This window comes from Dendrobates tinctorius, unplaced genomic scaffold (genome assembly GCF_039654945.1).
Source record: "Dendrobates tinctorius isolate UK_male_01 unplaced genomic scaffold, ASM3965494v1 ptg000209l, whole genome shotgun sequence".
In the NCBI taxonomy this organism is placed as follows: Eukaryota; Metazoa; Chordata; class Amphibia; order Anura; family Dendrobatidae; genus Dendrobates; species Dendrobates tinctorius.
In genome coordinates this window covers 5,856,114-5,880,333 of record NW_027361876.1, presented here as the reverse complement: position 1 = coordinate 5,880,333, position 24,220 = coordinate 5,856,114, and the positions used below count along the sequence as shown (strand labels likewise).

Sequence of the window (24,220 nt, the reverse complement as noted above, 5' to 3'; positions counted from 1 at the left end):
CTATAAACATTTCACTTTTTAATCCTTCCCAGTATAAAAAAAAAAAATGCACATAACATTTATACATCCAGGAGCATGCCAATTACTTTCAATACTGCTATAATGTAAATATTGATTTTAACAAATGTCTATTTCCACCATTCTGTGTTGAACAGATTCCAGTGGCATAGCACGCAGTAATAAACCGACACCAATGGTTAGCCAGTGAAGATCCTGTATATGTGGCCAGGACCATATTGCTAAAAGTAAATTAATGAACATATACACCATGAGTTCTGCAAGGGTAAGGTCATTGTTTAGTAGTCGCTTAAAAAGGGAACTTTTGCAGGGTTCTGCCACAATCTTAGAGCAGCATAATATAAGGCAAGAGAGTTTGCATCCAATGATGTATTATTTACTGAATTGATTAGTGAAGTTTTGATAGAATCCCCATTTTTTTCCACTGTAGACAGAGTGGTCAGAATGCGGAGCTTTGACAGTTTGGTGAATGGGTGTGTGTGCAGTACAATCAATGGTGAAGGCATGGTTACACATATTAACCTGACTGCAGCCCTCTAGTGATAAGACACCACTTGTATTGAAACTACAACACAGCCCAATAAGTGACAAATTACTGTGATCTGGCTCACTTGCTCTACATTAAGCTGCTTTCAAATACCAAAAATAAAAAAAGCGCTGACGCATTCCCTTTAAGCAACTAAATGTTCAAGTTCTCAGATTTATATTGCATGTTGAGATGGTGATGGCTTGACCACAAAACTCATCCCATTCCCTGCTGTCAGCTGTGAGAGGACAAGATGATTCATGTCTGACAGGTTTGTTTCTAGACATGCACCAACATCCTCGGTTTTCAACAGGATAGTCAGTTTCTCTCCAGCAAGGACATCTGTCTATGAGTAATTAGATCTTAACACATACCACAGAAAAGGAAGCGAGGCTGGAAAAGTTGCCATTTTAATTTTTTTTTTCATAAATCAGTAGTACGTGAAGAAAAAAAAAAAATAGTATATTTTATTAGAAAAATCTGCTTCTTTCTCCTGGTCTTATTCATTCTCCAAACTTCTGAATTGAAATGTAAACTGTCTTTAGTGGCGACAGATTTTACAGTTACTGAGATACAGGGCAGTTGGTGCTTGTAAAGTTCTATAAAGAACGGCAACTGTGGTTTGAGGGGAACTTGAAGCAGAATGCCCATGTCTGCCTCTAGCTCCTCCCAATACAATTTAATAAGCGCCTACCGTAGTTATTGGAAAATCTGTCTTCACCGAGTACAGATTTTAACAATGAAATGAAAGTCAATCAATCCAGGATTTCTCCAAAATTGCTTATTTTTCGTGTGCACCATTGATTTAAATTAACGTGAAAGTTACTCTTTAAAGTAGTTAGATGGACAAAAAAGTTAACCCTTGGAACTAGACAAACATTCTGCATTATCGAGAATCACATTCTTGTTCCACAATAGATCACTAAGGTATGGAGAAAGCAGATACAGCACCAATGATCCAAGGCCTCCTAGTCTCATAACAATCAGTTTGAAATGAAGTCATAAACTTCTTGGAATTGGCCACTGATTTAACTGGATTTGGAAGTGATACAATATTATTTCCCATGCCACAGGCGTGACTTTAAAAATAATTTACACGTGATAGCGGTATTCTGTTATGTATTCCTTCAATCTGGTGGGTAATGGGAGTTCATGGATTTTGTTTGTGCATTTATTAACAGCCATTCTACAAAGGTGCTGCAAGGATGGGGTAGATGTGTAAAGTGGCTTTACTAGCCATAGGTGCACTGTTCTGTTGGGTAGAGTCTCCGCATCCAATTTCTTGTTTTTGGATAGAAGAACATAATACTCAATAAGATGGACAACGCTATCAAATTGCTTTAGTCTGGAGCGTATACATACAACAGAGTCCAACCTAAATTTCCCCTCTCTATACTCAATGCGCAGATTTGTGGGTCCTGCTGAGGTTTTCACAGAGATAGTCAAGAGGTAATCTGTATGTGAACTGTCTCGAACAAGAAAAGTGCCTTCAGAAGCATTTTGCAGTTTCTCCTTGGCCTCGTTGACAGTCATGTGGCCCCAATACCAGCCTGTCAAAGAAAAAGATTTATAGAATTACTGAAACATATGTAGAAGTGTGGAGTTAGACTACACAACTTTTCCAAAGATTAATAACCCATGAACATCAAGTTTGCTGTGAACTCCCATCTGCTAGATTACATGAAGTTTGTTGCCTTGCACATGTAGCAGACATTACAGTCCAACATATTTCTTGGTTAACCCACAACTCAACGCTAAAACCATGGTTCACATAATGGAAGCAAAACACAGCCCTCAATGTTACTCCCATTTTATCAATAGGGATACATTTCCAAGATGGGGGTCACTTGGTTATTCTGCCATTTGGGAACCTTAGGAAGCCATCTCCTGTAATATGCGTGGGCGCTTAATGCTCCTCTGTGGCCTTCTAGCAAACACTCACCTCATCAGTACATCTTTAATTCTGCTGCATGACTAATCCACCTCTCCTCACCATTCCTCTGCAAATCCCTTCACAAGCGCCCAATTCCCCAACATATCCAATTCAAACAGTGACCTACAAAGCAGTCAATAAATCGGTCTTCAGCTGTATAAATCGACCTAATCTCCTGATATCTTCCAACATGTAATCTCCGATCCTCTAAGACCACATCCTCTCCTCCACACACATGCTTCCTCAGCCAGTCGCCTCCCAAGTATCCCCCTTATCCTCTGGAATTCCACCACATTTGGAATTTTAAGAGACAGAAGTTGAGAAACCATCTCCTTGAGACCACTTTCCTTTAATGACCATGCTGCCCCCTCCGCACCACTGGAACCGGCACATCCCCAACCCGTACCCTACTGTCTCCTTCCCCATTACCCTGTAGAATGTAAGCCCGCACTGTAGCCATCTACATAAGTACAAAAATATGCTTTGAATATGTTTCAGACTGACCTTAGTGGGGAAGGGGAGGGGGGTGAAATCCTATAGTGCACACAATGCTTTTTTCCCCAGGTTATTTTGAACATTTTCCTGCAAAACCAGCAGGCAGCTTATTTAAACAGCATTTGAAGAATTTGTATTTAGATTTGGCTCTTTACAATAGGCTACAGAACGTGGTGCTTACTGCCCAATATTTCACAACTCAAATGACAGTGGAGTCATAGCTATGAACGTCACCCATTTACCTTCCATACTACTATCTGGAGTGCTCGTCAGGTGAGGAGACCCCATTCTCCTGTTGTGTGAAGCATCCAGAGATGTCCACACAGGGCACCATAGTACTTGTCAGTCCCTGCTCCTCAGGTGCTTTTCACCACAATTCTTTGTCTATGAAAGAGGTTTCAAGCATGCATTTTTAAATGTTTGACTTGTTTGATTAATGCCATTAATATATGGGTGATGCCTGGCCACTCCATTGTTATTTTATGGCATAAAACAGATATTACTCACCTAATTTAATCCTCTGCAGTGCAGGTCACATATTCACACGACAGTTGCAGCCAATCACATTTCCTGTCCTTACCTGGCTTCTGTAACATCTTAGACAGCCCATTTATGGTACTTGGGTATGAAGCATTTAGTGGCTCAAGTGCAGTAGCAGGCCAGCTCCCTGACTAGAATGGCAGCACCTGGACCAGTAGGACGACAATGCATGGCATTACCAGGCCATAGTATAACCCACCACTAAAGGGTTAATCTTGGCATGAAAAGTTCTCCCGCCAAGGTTCTCAGTTTTAGGTTAGTGATTAGGGTACAGGGATTGGGTATAGGGTCTGGCCTGTCAGCAGCATATCACTGGGTGAAGTGTAATTTTTTTCCCCAGCGACGTCCGATAGGGCAAATGGTTTGTAAACAAAGGGGAGCTGGAGAGATAAGGGGCAGAGATGGGGGGGGGGGGGGGGGGTTGTCATTCCTCAATGTTGCCATAAGGAAATGCTACCAGCTGCTGTACCTCGTCATCCTAGAAGCCGTCCTGGAGGAGCTGCGACAGAAGTTGGGCGAGCAAGCAGCGAAAGCCTGCTTACAGTGCTGCCTGGGAGGTCCGCCGACCAAGCGCCGGATGTAGAATAATCGCGGAACAGGAAGCACAGGCAGAGGGTGTCAGAAGCGCCGAAGGTTGCAATGACTTCATCTGAGGGTACGCTCTGGGTCCAGGAAAAGGAGAGTGGTATATTCTCCTATTCTCCATTACACGGCCAGAGGAGCTACGGGAGACATCAAGGTCAGACGCCCTGCACAAGGAAAGGACAAGACTGGCCCCAGTAGACCACCGGCCGAACGTGGCTGTTGCTTGTCATGGGGCTGCAAGGCCTCAAGCTGAAGGACAGGTCTTCAGGTGAGACCAAGCCCAGGCCACCTTATCTGAGGGCGGTAAGTTTGAGCTGCAATCTGCACACACCTCATACACATTACATTAGCTGTCACAGGTGCTGGGCTCATTAAGCTACTCCAACCAACAGACACTAAATGCTCAGCTAGCATATCCTCTAGGGCCCTAGGGTTAGCAGAGGTATGGAGGCACCTGGATGATGGCCTGGAGGGGAGGCAAGGAGAACACGAGTCTACAGTTACAAACAGCCTCTGGTGTTAAAGGGTTGGGGGTGGATTGTTATAAGGAAGCACTAGTCTGTACAGTCTCCCCCTTAGGTTATCACTTGTCTGCAACTGTTAAAGATAAAATATGGCATAATGAGTTTAGAGATATCCTGTCCTTGCTGCGAGCCTCCAAGTTTTTTTTTTTTTTTTTAGCAAGGCTGGAGAAGGATGAGGATACGAGTAGACCCATAGCCAGGTCATTTAATAATTGGCTTTAAGCATTTTGTATATATGCCAGTGTTATGGGGGAATGTTGCCCCAACAAATGCTCGAGGCTATTTCAACATGTAGAAATAGTATTGGAGGCATACAAAAACTGTTAATTTGAGTTGGTATTTCTATGACAAAAACTTTAGACAAAAGTTAGCTATATATCCATCATTGAAACGGGGTGTTAAAGATGTAGGTTTATGGCTCAACCTAATGCTTCCAGGTAAGCAATCTAACGCACAACGTCAGGTACCAACTCAAACCACATTTAGAAAAGGTACATGTCTTGCTTTCAATGAAGCACAAAGTGGCCGAATTCCTGCAGGTACAAACCACGAATGTTACTTTTGTGGAGGATCGCACCAAATGGCCAGGTGTTTTAAAAAGGCAAACCTGGTGGAACAGCCCAAAAAAAAACAAAAACCCCACCCCAAACACACAGAGGACTTTAATAATAAAAGGAGTGAGCCCATTAAGACTGGAGAAAATACAATGGTGGTTAGAATCCAGATCGCAGGATGGTCAAACTACTAACTGAAGGCTTTGCAATTCCCAAAGTTAGCTGGTGATGGTAGTATTTGGAACAATTTACAAAATCAGAGCGGCAACCAGAGGTGATAGAGGAAATAAGAGAAAAAAAAAAAAAAAAATAATTGTATGTGGAAGGGTCCATTTACGGCACCACCCTTGATCATTTCCGTTTGTCATCTCTGGGGGCAGTTCCAAAGAAGGACCCGAATGCTTTCAGTTTAATCCATCACTTATTTTACCCATATGGTTCATTGTTAAATCATACTAAATCATCAATACAATCAGTTACTTATAATTTTCTGATGAATCATCTCAACGGCTTTGAGATTTTGGGCCGGAAGCTATGATGGCCGATTTTGAATCAGCGTTTAGATTATTGCCCATTCATCCTAGTGGGTTCAATTTGTTGGCCATTAAATTGAAAACCTATTTTTATTTTGACTAATGTTTACCGACTGGTTCTGTTTCTTGTTTTTGCCTTGAAGCCTTTGCCTCTTGTTGAATGAGTAACAGCTTTGGAATGTATGAAGGGGGTTTTGGAATGTATGAAGGGGGTATAGCACATTAGGTCCTAAAAACAGAAAATTGTCAAGCTAAAGACTCAGCGGTGTGTGAGGAAACCCTGCATACATTCCATGTTTGTAATGGCATTGGTATCCCGTTAGCACAAAACAGTATTGCTAGTTAATTGTATTTAATTTTTAGGTATTACTATAGACACTGTTAAAGGTGAGCTTCGTTTGCCAATGGCTAAAATTGAGAAGTGCAGACAGGTGGTACAATGCTTGTTGAGTAAGAGGAAAGTGTGAAATTAGTAGAGTCACTGTTGGGTTTATTAGCATATGCAGATAAAATTATGCCAATGGGCTAGGTTACTTGTAGGCGCTTGTCCTCCTGCATTGCGGTTATTAGGGATCCATGTTAGCATATCGAAGGACGTAAAAAGATTTAGAAGTGTGGTAAGTATTTTAAAGAGTCGTTTAATGGTCGGTTGATTTGAAGTTCATCTTTTGTCTCAGATGAGCAGTTGCTTTTCTTTATAGATGCTGTCACCTGTGGTTTTGGCATATTCTTAAACAGAGTGTTGGGCCAGAAGGTGGCATTGAGCATAGATAAATAGAGGAGTCAGGAACAAATATCAAGTCTAGCAGCAGGGGCGTTCTATATGCTGTGAACTGTAGGAATAAATTGCTCATTACAATTTAGGAGCATACTAAAATAATTGTAATCAGAGCCAAACTTAGGTGAGAGATGGAAAGAAGTGACTGATGTGCAAAAGTTCTCCATTGCTCAACATCATCCATCTTGGAGGCAACAAGGCTGGAAAGCTCGGCACAATCGATTATTCCAGATGAAACAAAGGTTAGAGTTAAGAAATATATGTCTCCAAATGCTAACTTAGTATTTTTTGAAATAGTGCTGAGATTACTTTGGGTAGAATCTAAAATTTTGTGAAAAAAAAAAAAAAAAAAAAAAAAAAATGCAAAAAAGAGGTTGAATAGGTCCACTAGCAAGTTTATACTATCTATTGGCAGTTTTTCTTTTAGGCACATTGACTTGGAGGGTGGAATATTAGACCTTTTTATGAGCAATTGGGTGCATCTATCAGACATAGGCACTGATCTTTTTTACCTTAATTTGCAGATGATAATGAGATGGCCCTTGGTGGGTCTGGGCTACTCTTGCCTACTGCTAATCAAGGAGGTTGTTGGGCAAGTCATTCAGGGAACTGAATGGTCAATAGGGATAGTAAATGGTAAACGGGAGCGAGCTTTCGCTAAGGCCTCTTTCACACATCCGTCTGTCACCATCAGTCAAAATCTGCCGTTTTGCCAAAAAAAAACAAAAAAACACGGATCCGCCATTTTTCTTGGCGCATCCTTTTTTTTCCCATTGACTTGCATTATCGGCGGATCTTGACGGATGGTCATCCATTGGATCCGTTTTTTTACGGATCCGCCAAAATTTTGGCATCCGCAGACATGACAGGACGGACACCGAAACTTTTTTTGCTGGCCGGATCCGCATTTGTACACTGCGCATGCCCGGAAGAATTGCCTCTGCTGGAAATTTAACCCTAAATGCCAGGTCTCTCGGCTGAAAAAAAACCTATGTGTGAAACAGGCCTAAGCTGCTGTTTGGCTATAAATTTTAGCGTTATATTTAAATTTCTTTATAAAGGCTGTGGCCAAAATCTTACAGTCAAATGTCAGCGTGTCCTGTCTATATCATCTCATTATGCTATACTTCTAGCAAGTTGGAAGATTGTTTACATGTATTAGACTGTAATGCCACAAGGCATATAAGAGTCAGGACTAATAATCCTCAATTACATCTCAGATCTTGTTCTGAAAGATAAAAGCTCACCAACATGCCGCTTTATCATTAAGCCACGTATGGATGGCAGTTAATACGCCTATTCAGACGATAGTCAAACAAAACCAATTCATAAATTTCTGTACAAAATATATAGGTTTAAATGGCATTATTTAATGTCCCATATAGTGGATTGAAGTTTGTGTGTTTGGGGATATGGAGAAATGAAAAAAAAAATATTTTCTTGGGTTTAATTTTTACAATATTCATTGTATGGTAAAACTGACACTTCTGCTGTTCAGTATGACTTAAAACAAGCTTTATAGGTTGGGACTCCGAGTCGTAGTTTGCTACATTTTGTAAAAGTGTAAAATTAAAAGTGGTTTTGTGTTGCCAAATTCTGAGAGCCATATGGCTTGAATTACATTATTGCATCCAGTCACTCCCAGCTGATAGAGACTGGTGAAGAACCTGCTCTGCATATACCGTGGTTAAAACTGATGACTAGCTCATTTTATTATTCTAAAACCATCCCTGAATCTTGGTTCATATAGTCTAAGGAGGAGATAATGTTTCTCCTTGTGAGAGTGCCAAATTCGGGTAAGGCGGCTTCTAGACCAGTTAATGCTACTCTCAGGATTTAAGTATGCAAATAACCCCTTTAGATAAAGTACTGGAGCCTAGTGCCACCTCCTGTAAGTAGCAATCTTAAAAGTCAATGTCAACCCTTTGATACATAAAGGATTAATTTTCTTCTCCACACTACATAACCTGATGAAATATTACAATTATAATGCTATTACAGTTGTGGATACCCAATAATGTGCAAGTCTTTTTCAGAAATTAGCCACATTAAGAGGGGGTTGGGTTCTTTAACACAAAAAAAAACTACCAGACTCTAAAATCATGTGATCGCTAGGTCCAATAGATCAGGGTTCCCCAACTCCAGTCCTCAAGGCCCACCAACAGATCATGTTTTCAGGATTTCCTTAGAATTGCTCAGGTGATAATTGCACCACCTGTGCAACACAAAGGAAATCCTGAAAACATGACCTGTTGGTGGGCCTTGAGGACTGGAGTTGGGGAACTCTGCAATAAATGCAGCATTGTATTATGTAGCCTGAAACAAGTCAGGAGCAGTGACACCACTCAAGGGTATCCATCCATCTTCACCCCAAGACCCAACCATCTGAGATTTCAGCAGCAAGATTAAAAATTCTCACTATAAACTAGAGACACACCCATTTTTATGGCTTGCGCAGTAATTGCAATACTCTTATATTACAGTATATTGTCAGCATATCCACCCCCCCAAAAATCAAGGAAAACATGAACCCATCATATTGCAGAAGATAGGGCCCACAAGCTGATATCCCTTCAATTGCCTAGATGACTGACTGCAGCAGTTAGCCAAATACTCAGTTTGCCTAGGAGTAAGAGCAGATCGACATTTCTGCTGGTAAAAGTCGTTCCATGCTGTGGTAGTATTTTGTAGTTAGTTTGTACCAAACAGTTAAAAAAAAAAAAAAAAAAAAAAAGAAAAAGGGCCCACTGAATTGCACGTGAGCTGATTCTTGTATGCAAAATGTGCATGCTGCCATCTCCCCCATCCCCATCTTCTCGGACTGAGGGAAGGGTGGCAACCGACAGGCGCATGAGCCATAGGACATTGGCCAGAGTACGATCCAATGCTTTGTTGGACCGAAAACACTGTTGCCTGCACAAGTCCTTCAAGTTCTTTAATCCTGGCTGTTGCCCCAGGAAGCTGGCTGCATATAAGCCAGCTTCCATTGCATAGGGAGAGACACTTCTGATCAATGTTGAATTGTGTATAATCTATTGACTTTAAAGACCTTCTGTAACCCAAATACAAACTGAGGAGGGGAGAGAGGTGGGAATGGGATCCCCCCCACACACACACACCCCTCATTTATCCCCCCCTCCATCTCCAGCCAGCATAAACTGAATATTTAGTTTAAGTATCACTTTGAACATGCCTTCAGTGCCACCTAGTAGCGTGTGTAGAAGTAACCACAAACATGTGAGCAAACATCTGCATGTCTCATGACTCAGTCTTAACGCCTACATTTGCCAGTATAACATGTGCCAAGAATGCATGCACAGAAGTTTAAGCTAACATTTTTCATCAATGTGTAAGAATGAGAGTTGTGGGAGAAGTATAAGCTGGCTTTGTGTTTATGTAACAGCCGCTTACCCTACAGTACTGTGTACTTGTATGATGATGTAACTGCTGCACTTCACACTCCTATTCAGCAAAATGCAGCCCTGCCTATAAAAGATGAGAAGAGAATTGTTCAATACAGATGCATCCGACTTCCAAGAAGTGGCTCTAAGGCTCTGTACTAAGAAAGCATTACAAGGAAACTGGAAGAGAGCACCTGAAGAAAAAAAAAAAAAATGTTTTTAGTACTAGGTATTTTGAGCCAATTCCACGCATTTAATTCTCCTCAGGGCAGACATGAACTCTCATAAAGGGCATTAAAGCTGACAGTAATCACTTTACGATCTAATGTTATGCACCACTCCCAGGAAAAGTACTGTGACAAGTGTCTCCACTGGATTGAGTTCTGCAGCTGCCATTAACCAAATCTGTTAGGCTACGTTCCCACGGTCAGTAATCGGCAGAGCTTTGGATGCAGCGGATTGTGCTGCGTCCAGAGCGCTGCCGATTATTGTACGCAGGCGATTCCACATGTGTTCCATTGAACAGTGGGGATTCACTGCATCCAATACATTGTACGGGTGAGATTCATCCCCTATCCTCTGGAATTCCATGCCTCAACACGTCCGATTAGCCACCACCCTCGGATCCTGCAAACGGAACCTGAAAACCCATCTTTTCAGGAAAGCTTACAGCCTGCAATAACCATTCTGCCACCTCACCACCACCTGAGCTGCTGCATCCCCGACCTTCTGTATCTCCCCACTATCCCGTAGAATGTAAGTCCGCAAGGACAGGGTCCTCTCCCCTCTGTACCAGTCTGTCATTGTAAATTTGTTTACTGTTAACGATATCTACAACTTTGTATGTAACCCCCCCCTTCCCATGTACAGCACCATGGAATTAATGGCGCTATATAAATAATAATCTTTGAGAGCTCGCATCTCCGCAAGATTTACATGCTGCGGTCTGGAAAGACGCGCTGCATGCCCATCTCCGTGGGTAATCCGTGGGCATCTGGACACAGTGGAGATGGGATTTCTTTAAATCTCAAACTATGCTGTAACATCTGGCCGCTGCGGATGTACGCAGCATACAACCCACAGCGTTCACTGACTGTGGTAACATACCCTTACAGTAAAGGGCTACATAAAAGGATGGAATATTTGCAGCACAGAGTGGGACACAGACAGAAGACAATCTGATATGACAACAAATAATGCCAGAAGTTGCAGAAGCGGTCTCTGTAGTCTGAACAGTCTTACAGAAAACCTTGGTGGGAGGGCGATGGGGGGGTAACCAGCAGCTTTCTTCACCTGAATGGAAATCCGCTTGTATCCCTGATGTGATGCAAAAATAAATAGTGTTTAACATTCACATCTCATCCTGTCACCAGAAGTCTGCAAATTCCTAGAGCGCTCGAGTATGACATTTTACTTTCATTTTGAAGTGCCGGAGAGATGGTTTGTTACGGTCTGATGTTAGAGCAATATGAGACATCCTACATGTCACCTAGAACTCAGGCAGTAATACAACATTGTCTCTTTTGCTGCAAGATTCATTTAGAACATTTTGTATACTCAATGGCAGATGTCCGACACGAGCCATCAATTTCACACAAAAGTCTAACCATTTGTTACCAGTTTCAATCACAAATTACATGTGAAAAATTATGTTATACACACAGTCAATTTTACAGGTAGCTTATGAATTACTGGAAGAAATAAAGTGGATTTTGTACCAAGAACCACATGAAGTACAGTGTCAAGTATTCCGAGCAAACAAACCATCGATTTCAGTGGCAGAAAAAAAAAAAAAAGCCACAAATATATTGTGGATTTACGAAAAATATTCAGAATTGAGAGTCCTCAGTGGTTGATACCATCTTTTCAGTTAACCGTTAAAAGGTAACACATTGCAAGCTTTCCAGACTACTCAGGTCTCTTCATCAGGTACTGACTAATACAAAATCTGAAGAGTCACATATTTATGCACAACACAGCACAGAAAGAAATGCAATAGATGAGACAAGTGATGCGAAGCAGAACTATCATTGTGGGAGAAACAAATATTGAACCAGTTCATAGATAAGGAGTCTGGATGTTATATTGTCCTCTGATTGGGGTCTCCTAATGTGTGGTGATGCTCCCACAAGGTCTTAGGAGCAAATTCCTTAATTGATGTAAAAAGACATACGTAAATCCATGCGACACATTCATTCCAGCACTGAGTGTCAAAGGTCATCATAAATTTATACTCCCAGACCCTCCTGTCTCTCTGAGATGTGAAGTTACTTTTCAGTACCAGTTATTTCATATCCATGGTGTTGTGATCAGATAATTTTTTTTTTACTTTTTTTTTTTAAGCATTGTGGGTTTGAGCAAAACTCAAGTTTAGAGCAATTTTGCTAGCAGAAACACCTCAAGAATTGAAATATTTCATGCTCACGTAGGAAAAAAAAAAAAAAAAAAAAAAGAAGCTCTATAGGCAGTGCCCTACTGAAATTAACATATTAGAAAAAAAAAGCAAATTATTCAAGGAATTTTAAGCATTTAATCTTCCACAAAAGCCATGCAAGATGAAAAAATTATTAATATACAGATATCACAACAACTGCCCCTGATCTGAAGGAAATTGACTAATTTCAGCAACACACGGCAACATTGAGCGCTGACACCAGTACCTGGCGCCTGAATAGCGGTCACTTTACTGCCATTTAGTCTCTGGAGTTGGGGAACTTTGACAGAGCTTTGTGGGAACATTTTAAAGACATAAGACGGAAATAAATATTTTATGTTTTTCAGGTGACCATTTCTGGACTACATCAGATTTGGTGGATTACTGCAGACCTGCAAGGAATTTTATTTTTCTTTAATAAATTGGTGAATAAGGTGAGGGTGGGCTGGTTGGGGAGTCTTAAACACCCTTACTTAACCCCTTAGTGATGGGGCCAATTTTTAAAATTCTGACCAGTGTCACTTTAAGTGGTGATAACTCTGGAACTCTTCAACAAACCCCAGTGATTATGAGATTTTTCATGGCACATAACTTATGATAATAGTAACTTTAGGTTGATATGTATTGTTAAAAAAAAAAAAAAAAATAATTTGCAATTTTCAAACTTTGAAAGATCATCCCTTTAATCTAGATAGTCATACCACGGAAAAGCATTAACATTTTCCACATGTCTCCCTTACATCAGCTCCATTTTTTATTTTGTTAGCCTTTTAGAAGGTTTATAAATGTAGCAGTCATTTTTTCAAGGAAATTTACAAAATTTATTTTTTTGAGGGACCTATCCAGGTTTGAAGTGACTTTGGGGGGTGCTATATATTGGAAAATCCCAAACATACCATTTTAAAAACTGTACCCCCTGACATTTTGAAAACAATTGTTAGTTAACTGTACCCCCTGACATTTTGAAAACATTTGTCAGATAGTTTATTAACCCTTCAGGTGAATTTCAGGAATGCAAAGTGGTATAGCAGGAATGAAAAAGTGTCTGTTTACCACCTAAATGTCGCTAACTTCTGAACTGACCGCTTATAGCCGGGAGACTCTAAGGCTGCTTTTTGGCCATGAACTGCTATGGCAAACATCAGGACCACACAATCATGATCTCGGTGTGTCAGTTAGATTAAAGTGGAAGCCCCCACAATCCATTAACTATTTATTTGATGTAGTCACTTTTGACTGCAGCAACTAAAGGGTTAAACAGATATGGACAGTGCCAACACTGATCCTGGCTGATGCAGCAAGTTGTCAGCTATAGCGAACAGCCGACAGCTGCTGGATTGTCGCCTGTATGGGGATGATATTCTCTTATATCTCAGGTCAGTAAAAGAAGTATTGGCTGTCATTAAGTGGTTAATACTGGGTTCATAATGAAGGAGGGGCTTGATAGACACCTCTCCATTACCAACTCTAGGGCTTGATGGCAGCTGTGATTTGAGAAATCACAAGTGGCATCAATCGCAACTACTTGACCCTGCACAGGGGCGATAGATAGATATAAATAGGCAGAACAAGATGCTTTATTATAATACCACTGAGCAAAAAGTGGAAGACAACATAATTAACCCCTCTCACCACTGAGCCCGTTTGCACCTTCATGACTGGGTCAAATTTTACAATTCTGACCACTGTCACTTTATGTAGTAACTCGGGAACGCTTCCAGGAATCCCACCAATTCGGAGATTGTTTTTTTTTATGACCCTGTGCTTAATGAGGGTGAAATTTCTTTGATATGACTTGCGCTTATTTAATTTTTAGGTCCTAAAATTCAGAGAGTCATATCACACAAAGTAGTTCTTAAACATTTCCCACATGTCCATTTTACATAATCACAATTTCTGAAACACTGTAGCTTCCCAACAAAAAAATAAAATTGACCAGCAATTTCTCAAAAGCTACAATTTTTTTTTTTTTTTTTTTTTTTTTTTTTTAAGGGACCACATTAACATTTGAAGCAACTTTGAGTGGTCTATATGACAGAAGATGCAGTGACACCATTCTAAAATCTGCACCCCTCATGGTGCTCAAAACGGCATTCAAGATTATTATTAACCCTTCAGGTGCTTCACAGGAATTTTTGTAACATGGAAGAAAAATGACGATTTTTTTTTACTTTAGATACAATACTCACAAGGGTAACAGGATAAAATGGCCCCCAAAATTTGTTGTACAATTTTTCCTGAGCATACAGATACACCATATGTGGGGGAAAACCGCTGTTTGGATAGATAGATGGCAAGAGCGCAAGTTGACATTTTAGAATGTAAGAAACGCTGGATTAAATTAGCAAAAAACATATTGTGTTTGGAGAGCCCCTGATGTGCTTAAACAGTGGACACCGCCCACAAGCAATAACATTTTGGAAACTGGACCCCTTAAGGAACTTATTTAGATGTATGGTTAGAACCTTGAACTCCCATGTGCTTCACAGGAGTTTATAACATTGAGCCGTGAAAAAACATTTTTTTCTGCTCCAATTTGAGAATATATTATATATATACATATACATACACACACACAAAAAATAATGGAAACACCTAACGTTTTGGCATCATAATCTTCGAACATGTTATAAACATGCAAACCGTGACATAGTAATGTTTTGTAGTTGATTATTTGTGTTACGTGGTGTATGTAAATTAATGTTTGTTTTGCAGCATTGTAAGAACATTGATGAGAACCTGATACTAATGGCAGACCTCTCGGATTTTCAAAGAGGCCAAATTGCAAATTGTTGGTGCTCGTATGGCAGGCGCTAGTGTAACAAAGTGCCCGAATGCTTGGCATGTCAAGAGGTACTGGCTCCAAAGTAATGACTGCGTTTAAAAGAAGGAAAAACAACAGCAGCAAAGCACAGGTCCGGCCGAAAGTCGAAGTTGACAGAGAGACCGTCAGACTCTAAAGCGAATTGTGAGAGGATTGCAAGACCACTGCTCCGAAAATCACTGCTGAGCTCAATGATCACCTACAGAACCCAGTTTCCACAAAAACTGTCCGTCAGGAACTGCACAAATCTGGATTCCACGAAAGAGCTGCAATTCGAAAACCGCTGCTCTCAATGACAAATGTTTCCAAGGGTTTACAGTGGTGTAGAAACCTCCAGAATTGGTCCCTCGAGCAGTGGAAACATGTGATATTCTCAGACGAATCATCGTTTAACCCATTTCCGGCCGAGTGTACATTTGGAGACAGCCGAAAGAAGCATTCCATCCAGACTGCCTTCTCCCAGCCGTAAAACATGGTGGAGGTTCTGTGATGATCTGGGGTGCTATTTCATGGAGATCCGCCGGGCCAATGATATCCCTTCATGGAAGAATTAACAGCCGAGATTTAGGCATTTTGGGCGACCAAGTGCATCCTATGGTTCAAGCACTGTTCCCGGAGGGGAACACCATCTTTCAGGATGATAATGCACCAATTCATACAGCTAGAATCGTTAAAAGCATGGCACGAGGAACATTCTAATGAAGTTGAGCATCTCATCTAGCCCCCACAATCCCCAGGCCTCAACATTATTGAGCATTTATGGTCAATTTTAGAGATTCAAGTTAGACGCCGATTTCCGCCGCCATCGTCGCTCAAAGAACTGGAGGGTGTTTTAACTGAAGAATGGGCTACAATTCCTTTGGAAACAATTCACACCTTGTATGAATCCATACCTCAGAGAATTGAGGCTGTAATCGCCGCAAAAGGTGGACCTACACCATATTAAACTAACTTTTGTTGATGTTCCCAGGTGTTTCCATTATTTTGTCCATCCCCTGCATGTGTGTAAATATATATTTATACACACACATCATAGAATATGCCCCATAGATTATGCCCCCATAAGATGCCCAGTAGATTATGCCCCCAAATGCTGCAAAAAAAAAAAAAAAAAAAAAAAAAAAAAATAATATGAAGTATTACATACTCACCTCCCCATCGCTGGGGGCCAGGTGCCAGGGACCTGAGCAGGCGGGGACAGGTGTTTATGTCACCGCTGGCTCAGGGCCCTGGCACTTGCGATATTCACCTGTCACTGCTCTGTCTTTTCCGGGTCCTCTGTCAGTGACTTCAGGCAGAGGGTGCGGCGCACACTAACTACATCACCATGCCCTCTGACCTGAACATCACAGCCATAGGACACAGTAGCGCTCAGCGATGGACCGGGGACAGGTGAATACTGCATATACTTACCCCCTCCTGGCGTGAGGTCTGCAGCCCCGCTTCTCCTGGTCTCAGGCTCCTTCCTTCAGCGGTCACGTGGTAGCGCTCATTAGAGTCATGAATGTAATGAGTGGTACCACTGAAGTAAGGATCCCGAGACCGGGAGAAGCGCCCCCCCTGGTGTATATGGCTCCCGTATAAGCCGAGAGGGGGACTTTCAGCCCCCCAAAATATGGGCTGACAATCTTGGCTTATATGCGAATATAAACGGCGACTCATCTATGAGTGGAGTGATCATATTGACACCACAGGTGGGGCACAGAATTTTATACCATTGGGCAAGAAAAAAAAAAAATAAGGTTTTGCCACCAAAATTTTGTTTTCGCTCCAGATTTTGTATTTTTCACACTGAAAAATTGGTAAAAATGGCACTAAAACGTGTACCACAATTTCTGCTGAATGTAGAAATTCCCTATATATGGCTGTACACTACTGCATTGTGCTTTTGGCAAATAGCGCTCTGTACCTTCTGAGTCTCACGTATGGCTAAGCAGTACTGTTATACATGAGGCATCAGGGAGCACATAATTTTCTATAGTAGTTTGCTGTCTGCATATACAGAGCCCCTAAGTGCTAGAAGAGCAGAATCCCTCCTCAAGTGACCCCATTTTAGAAGTTATACCCCTTTGAAAAATCTATCTACAGGTGTAGAGACTATTTTGACTCCATGTGCAGTTTCCTGGAAACAAGCAGCAGTGGATGTTGCCAATTGAAAATTGCAGACTGCCGTTGTAGTCAGGGCCAGCTCCTGGTTTTCATGAGCCCCGGGCGAAAGTCTCAGTGGGCACCTTTAAAACTTACCACAATTTATGATGCACAGATACGGAAGAGAAATATAGGTATAAAATTTTTATTTATATGGTAAATTCTACAATAGCTACTAATAGATCAATCTGTCCCCATACAGTATCATGTTAGCAGCACATCTGCAGTTATCACCGGGCGATGCGCTGCTGAGAACAATTATTTTAGTTCTGACATAAACAATCCTATCACTCGACGAATGAGCAGCATTTTGCTTGTTTAGTATAATACACCCCACAGTCTCACATGTAGTATAATGCACACGCCATAGTCCTCCATATAATATAATGTGCTCCATAGTCCTCCGTATAATAACCACTTAATGACTGTCAATACATCTTTTTACTGACCTGAGATAAGAGAATAGCATTCCCACACAGGTGACAATCCAGCAGCTGTCGGCCATACACTATGGGGCTCCTTTATCTCCTCGGTACCCTGAGATCATGATTGTGTGGATCTGATGTTTGCCATGGCAATTTATGACCAAATAGCGGCCTAAAGAGTCTGCTGACTATAGCGATCTGTTCAGAAGTTACTGACATTTAGGTCGTAAAATTACACTTTTTCCAATCCTGTCATGCCACTTTGCATCAATTCCTGAAAAGCACCTGAAGGGTTAATAAACTACCTAACAGCAGTTTTCAAAAAGGCAAGGGGTGCTATTTTTAAAACGGTATCACGTTTTGGGGTTTCCAACATATAGGACCCCCAAAGTCACTTTAAACCTGGATAGGTCCCTACAAATTTCCTTGGAAAAAAAGGAAAAATTACTGCTACACTTTTAAACCTCCTAAAATGCTAACAAAATTAAATTTTACAAATCGTGCTGATGTAGGGCAAACATGAGGGAAAAGGTTATTAATGTTTTGCTATGGTGTTGCTATCTGGATTAAAGGGATAATCATTTGAAGTTTGAAAATTGCTATTTTTTTAAAGTTTTGTCAAATTTGATTTTTTATAAACAAGGCATATTGACCTAAATTTATCATTACCATAAATTATAATGTATCACGAAAAAAAACAGTCAAAATCACTGGATGTGTTGGAGTGTTCCAGAGTTATCACATGAAGTGACACTAGTCAGGTTTTAAAAATTTGGTCTGGTCACTAAGGGGTTAAAATACCGTGGACCATATGGTATAATGCACCCCCATAGTTCGTTAGTATTATGTATTCCCCATAGTCCTTGATACAGTATAATGCTGGTTCCATATAGTACCTATAGTATAATGCACTGCCCATAGTCCAACAGAATATAATGTAGCCCCCTCAGAGCACAATGCAGGTCCCCCATAGACTATAATGTAGCCCCCTCATAATATAATACAGCCCCACAGTCCAGTACTCACTGATATATGGAAAAAAAAAAAAAAAACCCCACAAACCTCACTTCCTCCTTGCACTGCTCCAGGATCTACTCTGGTCTCAGCATTTGCACTGCCCGGCACACAGCGGGTACGCGATGTAGTGATATCATCGCGCACAGGCTGTGACAGAGGCAGAGGGGGAAGGAGCATCAGCTGACATTTTCTCCTCCATCATTGCTCTCAAATGTATTGGTGTCTGATACCGATAGTTGAATGTGGCGCATGGGTGGCCCCCCATTATCAGCTGTGTGGTGTGCTGCTATTAGCGGCATGCCACTGGCTGGGGGCCCCTGGAGAAGCGGAGGCCCTAGGCAGCTGCCTAATCTGCCTGTCACCAACACCAGTCCTGTATATAGGGTACCGTAATCAGGAGGAACTGCACAACAATTTTTGGGGTCCATTTTGTCCTGTTACCATAGTGAGAAAAAAAAAAAAAATTAAGGGCTAAAATGTGATTTTATATTTTCATAGCTCAACATTATAAAGGTCTGAAGCATCTGGGGGGGGGGGTTCAAATTGCTCACCACACATCTAGATACATTTCTTGAGGGGTCTAATTTCCAAAACAGGGTTTCCACTGTTTAGGCACATCTGGGGCTCTCCAAATGCGACGTGGCATCCACTCTTGATTCCAGCCATTCCGCCTTTGGACAAACTGAACATGAAGAAGCCAGGGAACAGCTGAAGCCTGGACTTCCTCTTCATGTTAAGTTTTTCTGAAGGAGGCAACAGTGACGCCAATGCTGATTGGGCACCAATGTCATGCCACAACACCACATCACAGCCCTGGGACCGCGAGTGCCGACACCGCTGGTATGGAGCCAGCACGAGAGATTATTTTATCGGGGGGGGGGGGTGTCAAACATTTAGTTTAAGGCCGGGATCACACTTTTGAGTGTGATGCAAGAAATTCGCACATCAATACCCGGCACTGCCGCCGACACTCAGGACCGGAGTGTGCGGCTGCATAGAAATACACACTCCCGACTGCAGTGCCAGGTATTGATGCGCGAACATAGGTCATTCTGTGTACATAGGCTCCTTCTTCTAAACAGGACAATGTGCAGTAGAAAATGATTTGTAAGCAATCTAGAAGCCACGTTTAGCATTTTCAAGCCAAAACCAGGAGTGGGTGAAAAATACAGAAGTGGTGACGTGTTTCTATTTACTTTTCCCTCTAATTGTTCCTCTCCTGGTTTTGGCTTGCAAATAGTTAATGTGGCCCAAGAGTCGTTTCACTCAACGAATGAGTGTTTTGCTCACAAGTTGGGCAATTACCGTAGTCCATGTCACCCACAGCATTTAACCCAAATAATCTACCTTTTACAGTAGCAGAAAGAGCTATAAACCCACCTTCAGTATTTTACCTCAGTATCTGTAAGCCAAAACCAGGAGTGGGACAGTCAGAGGAAAAGTATAATAGAAACTCGTCACCACTTCTGGTTTTAGCTTATAAATACTGAGGTAAAAATGCAAACACTCTAAAGTGTGAACGTGGCCTAATATTTCAGAAAACTCAAGCACATGCCCCCCCTTCTCCCTGACTGAGTGAAAACTGCAGATTTTTTTTTAAAATGTATTTAATTTTTTACTCACTTCTAAAGCGCCATTAATTCTGCAGCAATTTACGGACATCACGGTCCCCAATGGGGCTCAATCTAAAATTTCCCCATCAGTGTGTCTTAGGAGTGCGGGAGGAAACCCACGCAAACACTGGGAGAACATACAAACTCCTCACAGATGTTGTCACTGGTGAAACTTCGCTGCAAAGCAAGTGTTCATCACAAATTTGCAGAATGTGAATTTAGCTTTTTTTTGCAGAGTTTTTGGTGAATAAAGACATTAAACATGTATTACAGAAAAAAAAAAAAAAAAAAAAAAAAAAATCACATTTAATCTGCAAATACTGTTTTCAGCCTTTTTTTTTTTTATATGTCTGCAAGAAAACCCTGTTTATATAGCTTTATACTGAGCAATTGCAAAAACAAGTCATTTTGGGGAGGTTTCCAGACACATTTTGGTATTCTTGTGGGGAAAAACAAAGGCCTATAGCGTAAACCTTGCTGCCTGCATCATAAGGACACATACATAGGAGTATGTTTGTACGACACGTCTGGAATGAAGGTGTTAAACGGCAATGTCTAACAGAGGTACACGCAAACCTAATGAGCAGGGGGTTGGACCAGATGGCCCAGGAGGTCCCTTCCAACTCTACGATTCTATGATACGTTAGGGGACAAATTGAACAAACAAAAAAAAAAAAAAAAAAAAAGGGGTGTTTCAGAAACTGGTGACAACCAATGTTGCCTTTATGTACTGTTTTAAGGATACATACATAATGGTAGAATTAATGGTATATTTCAAAAACTTCAACTCCTCTCCCCAAAGACAAGCCCGCATGTTACAGTACGTCAAACTACAGCTCTTAGAAGATAAATTAAAATATAAAACCAAGTTGGTTGTGACCATAAAGTTAAATGAAAAACCTTATACCACAAAAAAAGTAAAGTAGAAAATTAGTGCGTCCACAGGGCTGATGAAAGTTACGCTTCCTTTATTAGTACAGGTCGGCAGCAGTGGAGGAATTTAGCACGGGCTGTGCCATGGTAGAGCAGTCCGCAGTGTAATGGAGCTGCTACAGGACAGGCACGGTGTGAGGTAATGTCGGGGGCTCCGAGCTCAGCAGCCCCGGGACTGAGGCAGGACAGGCACGGTGTGAGGTAATGTCGGGGGCTCCGAGCTCAGCAGCCCCGGGACTGAGGCAGGACAGGCACGGTGTGAGGTAATGTCGGGGGCTCCGAGCTCAGCAGCCCCGGGACTGAGGCAGGACAGGCACGGTGTGAGGTAATGTCGGGGGCTCCGAGCTCAGCAGCCCCGGGACTGAGGCAGGACAGGCACGGTGTGAGGTAATGTCGGGGGCTCCGAGCTCAGCAGCCCCGGGACTGAGGCAGGACAGGCACGGGGTGTGAGGTAATGTCGGGGGCTCCGAGCTCAGCAGCCCCGGGACTGAGGCAGGACAGGCACGGTGTGAGGTAATGTCGGGGGCTCCGAGCTCAGCAGCCCCGGGACTGAGGCAGGACAGGCACGGTGTGAGGTAATGTCGGGGGCTCCGAGCTCAGCAGCCCCGGGACTGAGGCAGGACAGGCACGGTGTGAGGTAATGTCGGGGGCTCCGAGCTCAGCAGCCCCGGGACTGAGGCAGGACAGGCACGGGGTGTGAGGTAATGTCGGGGGCTCCGAGCTCAGCAGCCCCGGGACTGAGGCAGGACAGGCACGGTGTGAGGTAATGTCGGGGGCTCCGAGCTCAGCAGCCCCGGGACTGAGGCAGGACAGGCACGGGGTGTGAGGTAATGTCGGGGGCTCCGAGCTCAGCAGCCCCGGGACTGAGGCAGGACAGGCACGGTGTGAGGTAATGTCGGGGGCTCCGAGCTCAGCAGCCCCGGGACTGAGGCAGGACAGGCACGGGGTGTGAGGTAATGTCGGGGGCTCCGAGCTCAGCAGCCCCGGGACTGAGGCAGGACAGGCACGGTGTGAGGTAATGTCGGGGGCTCCGAGCTCAGCAGCCCCGGGACTGAGGCAGGACAGGCACGGGGTGTGAGGTAATGTCGGGGGCTCCGAGCTCAGCAGCCCCGGGACTGAGGCAGGACAGGCACGGTGTGAGGTAATGTCGGCGGCTCGGAGCTCAGGTGTTGGCCATACATAACAGGACAGTGAGGAGACCCACGCTCCTAGCACCGCAGCTGTGTATGGCAGCCGCTCTCCCGTGCACAGCTACCTGCGCCGTCATCCCCGAGCGTTATACAGTCACCACTCCCGGCAGCTCCCACACGCCTACAAGGAACCTACCTGACCTGCGGAGCTCTCCCAGGGACATCGCGATACGCTCGTCCTTGTCGGTGCTCCCCTGAGCGTCCCCCGGTGGGGTGCCACGGTGCCCGGCTCCGCTGTCTATGGTACCGGTGCTGTCAGCAGTGTGGGGAGATCTCAGGGTCATTGGCACTTACAGGGGCTACGCCGGGGGTCCACGTCACCGCATCCTCATCACGGTGCTGCGGCGGCTGGAAGGTCGGGGTCTGTAGCAGATTCCTTCCTGGAAAGCAGATGAGCAGTGATCAGTCCCCAATATACACACTCACGTTTCTAGTCGTGACATATGCAACCTATCGCCGACCCCCCAGTCCTCGCTGCCTCCTGTCCCAGACTCCGATAAGCCCCACTACCGGCAGATCCTAGGTCTCCGCAGCCACATCACTGTGTCGGAAGGCGCAGCCCCGACCATACGCTCCCGCGCAGGTGCCTGGCCGCACACGACTTGTACCGCATTCTTCTAGGAGATCGCAGCGGACTACATCGTGCATGCGACTTCCCATATATATTTACATGTCACAGCCTTCCATATGCCTAGTGTCGGAGCACCCGCAGGCTCCTCGCCCAGCAGCTGGCAGGACACAGCAGCATCCCCGGCTGTCTAGGAACAGGCGGCACTCCTTCGCATGCAGCCGGCCGTCCTCACACAACCCCTGCCCTACACCGCTCACACGCAGCGCACCTCCTCGCTCAGTGCCCGGGCTCCTTGCAGCAGTAACGTGGCTTTGTTTGTGTGCGCGTAGTGATTTCACCTCCCCATTCCCAGTGTGTGGATGTGCGGAGCCGCCTCCCTCCCCCGTCTGTGATCTCCTCCGCTGTCTCTCCCTCCCCATATCTGGTAAATGTAAAGGCTGCTTTCCAGGAACTTTCCAGGAATCCACTCACGTGATCGGTGTCTGCGAGCGCTGCTCTCTGCTGCCCTCTGCGCGCCTGCTTCATAACTGCAGCTTGCGTGCTTTGTGACCTGTCCGGTGCAGCTGTCATCCATTACGATCGTTCTGATGAGACGCACACGGTGCACTGCGGAGATTATGATGGGCTTGCAAGCCGCAATCCTCCCACTTCTATAAGATCCCTGTATTTTCCTAGGCAATCAAGAACTTTCTGTTGTTGCCAGTTCTGTAAAGCAGCCAGTGGGCACAGGAGTGATGTGGGGCATTGCCAGGTGTGTGCATGCGATCAGTGGCAGCAGGGCATCCTGTGGGTTATCCTGGCTTTCTACATAGGAGTTTTCGTGATTTATGAAGCAATATGTAAGTACGAGGTGGTTTATTTCATTCTTCATGTCTGACTCTCGTCCCGTTATATGTCCCCATTGTACCTCTTCTTTAGGCCACGTTCACATTTCTATTCAGAGGAGCAGACACAAGTTCACGTGCAATGCATAACATAACGCATGCAGTCAGAAGCAGCGGGGGCCATGGGTTATGGGGGGCTCCAGCTGGGACACTTTTTGTATCAGCTTTTAGAACCTATTTATGCAGCACTTTATCTTATGAAAACTGACCCCAAAATATTCAGCAGTCACTCTGCCTCTGTTTTTTCAGCAGTGCCACAGATCCATTTTTCCAACTACATTCTATTTGTTCCTC

The 24,220-nt window shown here is 43.5% G+C and overlaps 1 protein-coding gene across 3 annotated transcripts; it reads right to left on the bottom strand.

The window, feature by feature from the left end:
- Positions 1–938: 938 nt before the first annotated feature.
- Positions 939–23,625, bottom strand: SOCS2 (suppressor of cytokine signaling 2). Of its 3 annotated transcripts, none has more exons than XM_073554256.1 (3): positions 23,514–23,625; positions 22,608–22,851; positions 939–2,094 (listed from the first exon to the last, which is right to left on the bottom strand). In XM_073554256.1, the coding sequence occupies exons 2-3, from the start codon at positions 22,753–22,755 to the stop codon at positions 1,637–1,639; spliced, it is 606 nt and encodes a 201-aa protein (XP_073410357.1). In that variant the 5' UTR covers positions 22,756–22,851; positions 23,514–23,625; the 3' UTR covers positions 939–1,636. The 3 variants fall into 3 exon arrangements, with proteins under 3 accessions (XP_073410357.1, XP_073410356.1, XP_073410358.1); XM_073554255.1 differs by lacking the exon at positions 23,514–23,625 and adding an exon at positions 23,311–23,444; XM_073554257.1 differs by lacking the exon at positions 23,514–23,625 and adding an exon at positions 23,142–23,302.
- Positions 23,626–24,220: the final 595 nt, after the last annotated feature.

Excerpts from the sequence above, each read along its gene's own strand:
- SOCS2 (XM_073554256.1), bottom strand. The coding sequence starts at position 22,755 with ATGACCCTGAGATCTCCCCACACTGCTGACAGCACCGGTACCATAGAC. Across the intron at positions 2,095-22,607 it reads GGGAGAGCTCCGCAGGTCAG|GCTGGTATTGGGGCCACATG; the intron begins GTAGGTTCCTTG and ends TTTCTTTGACAG.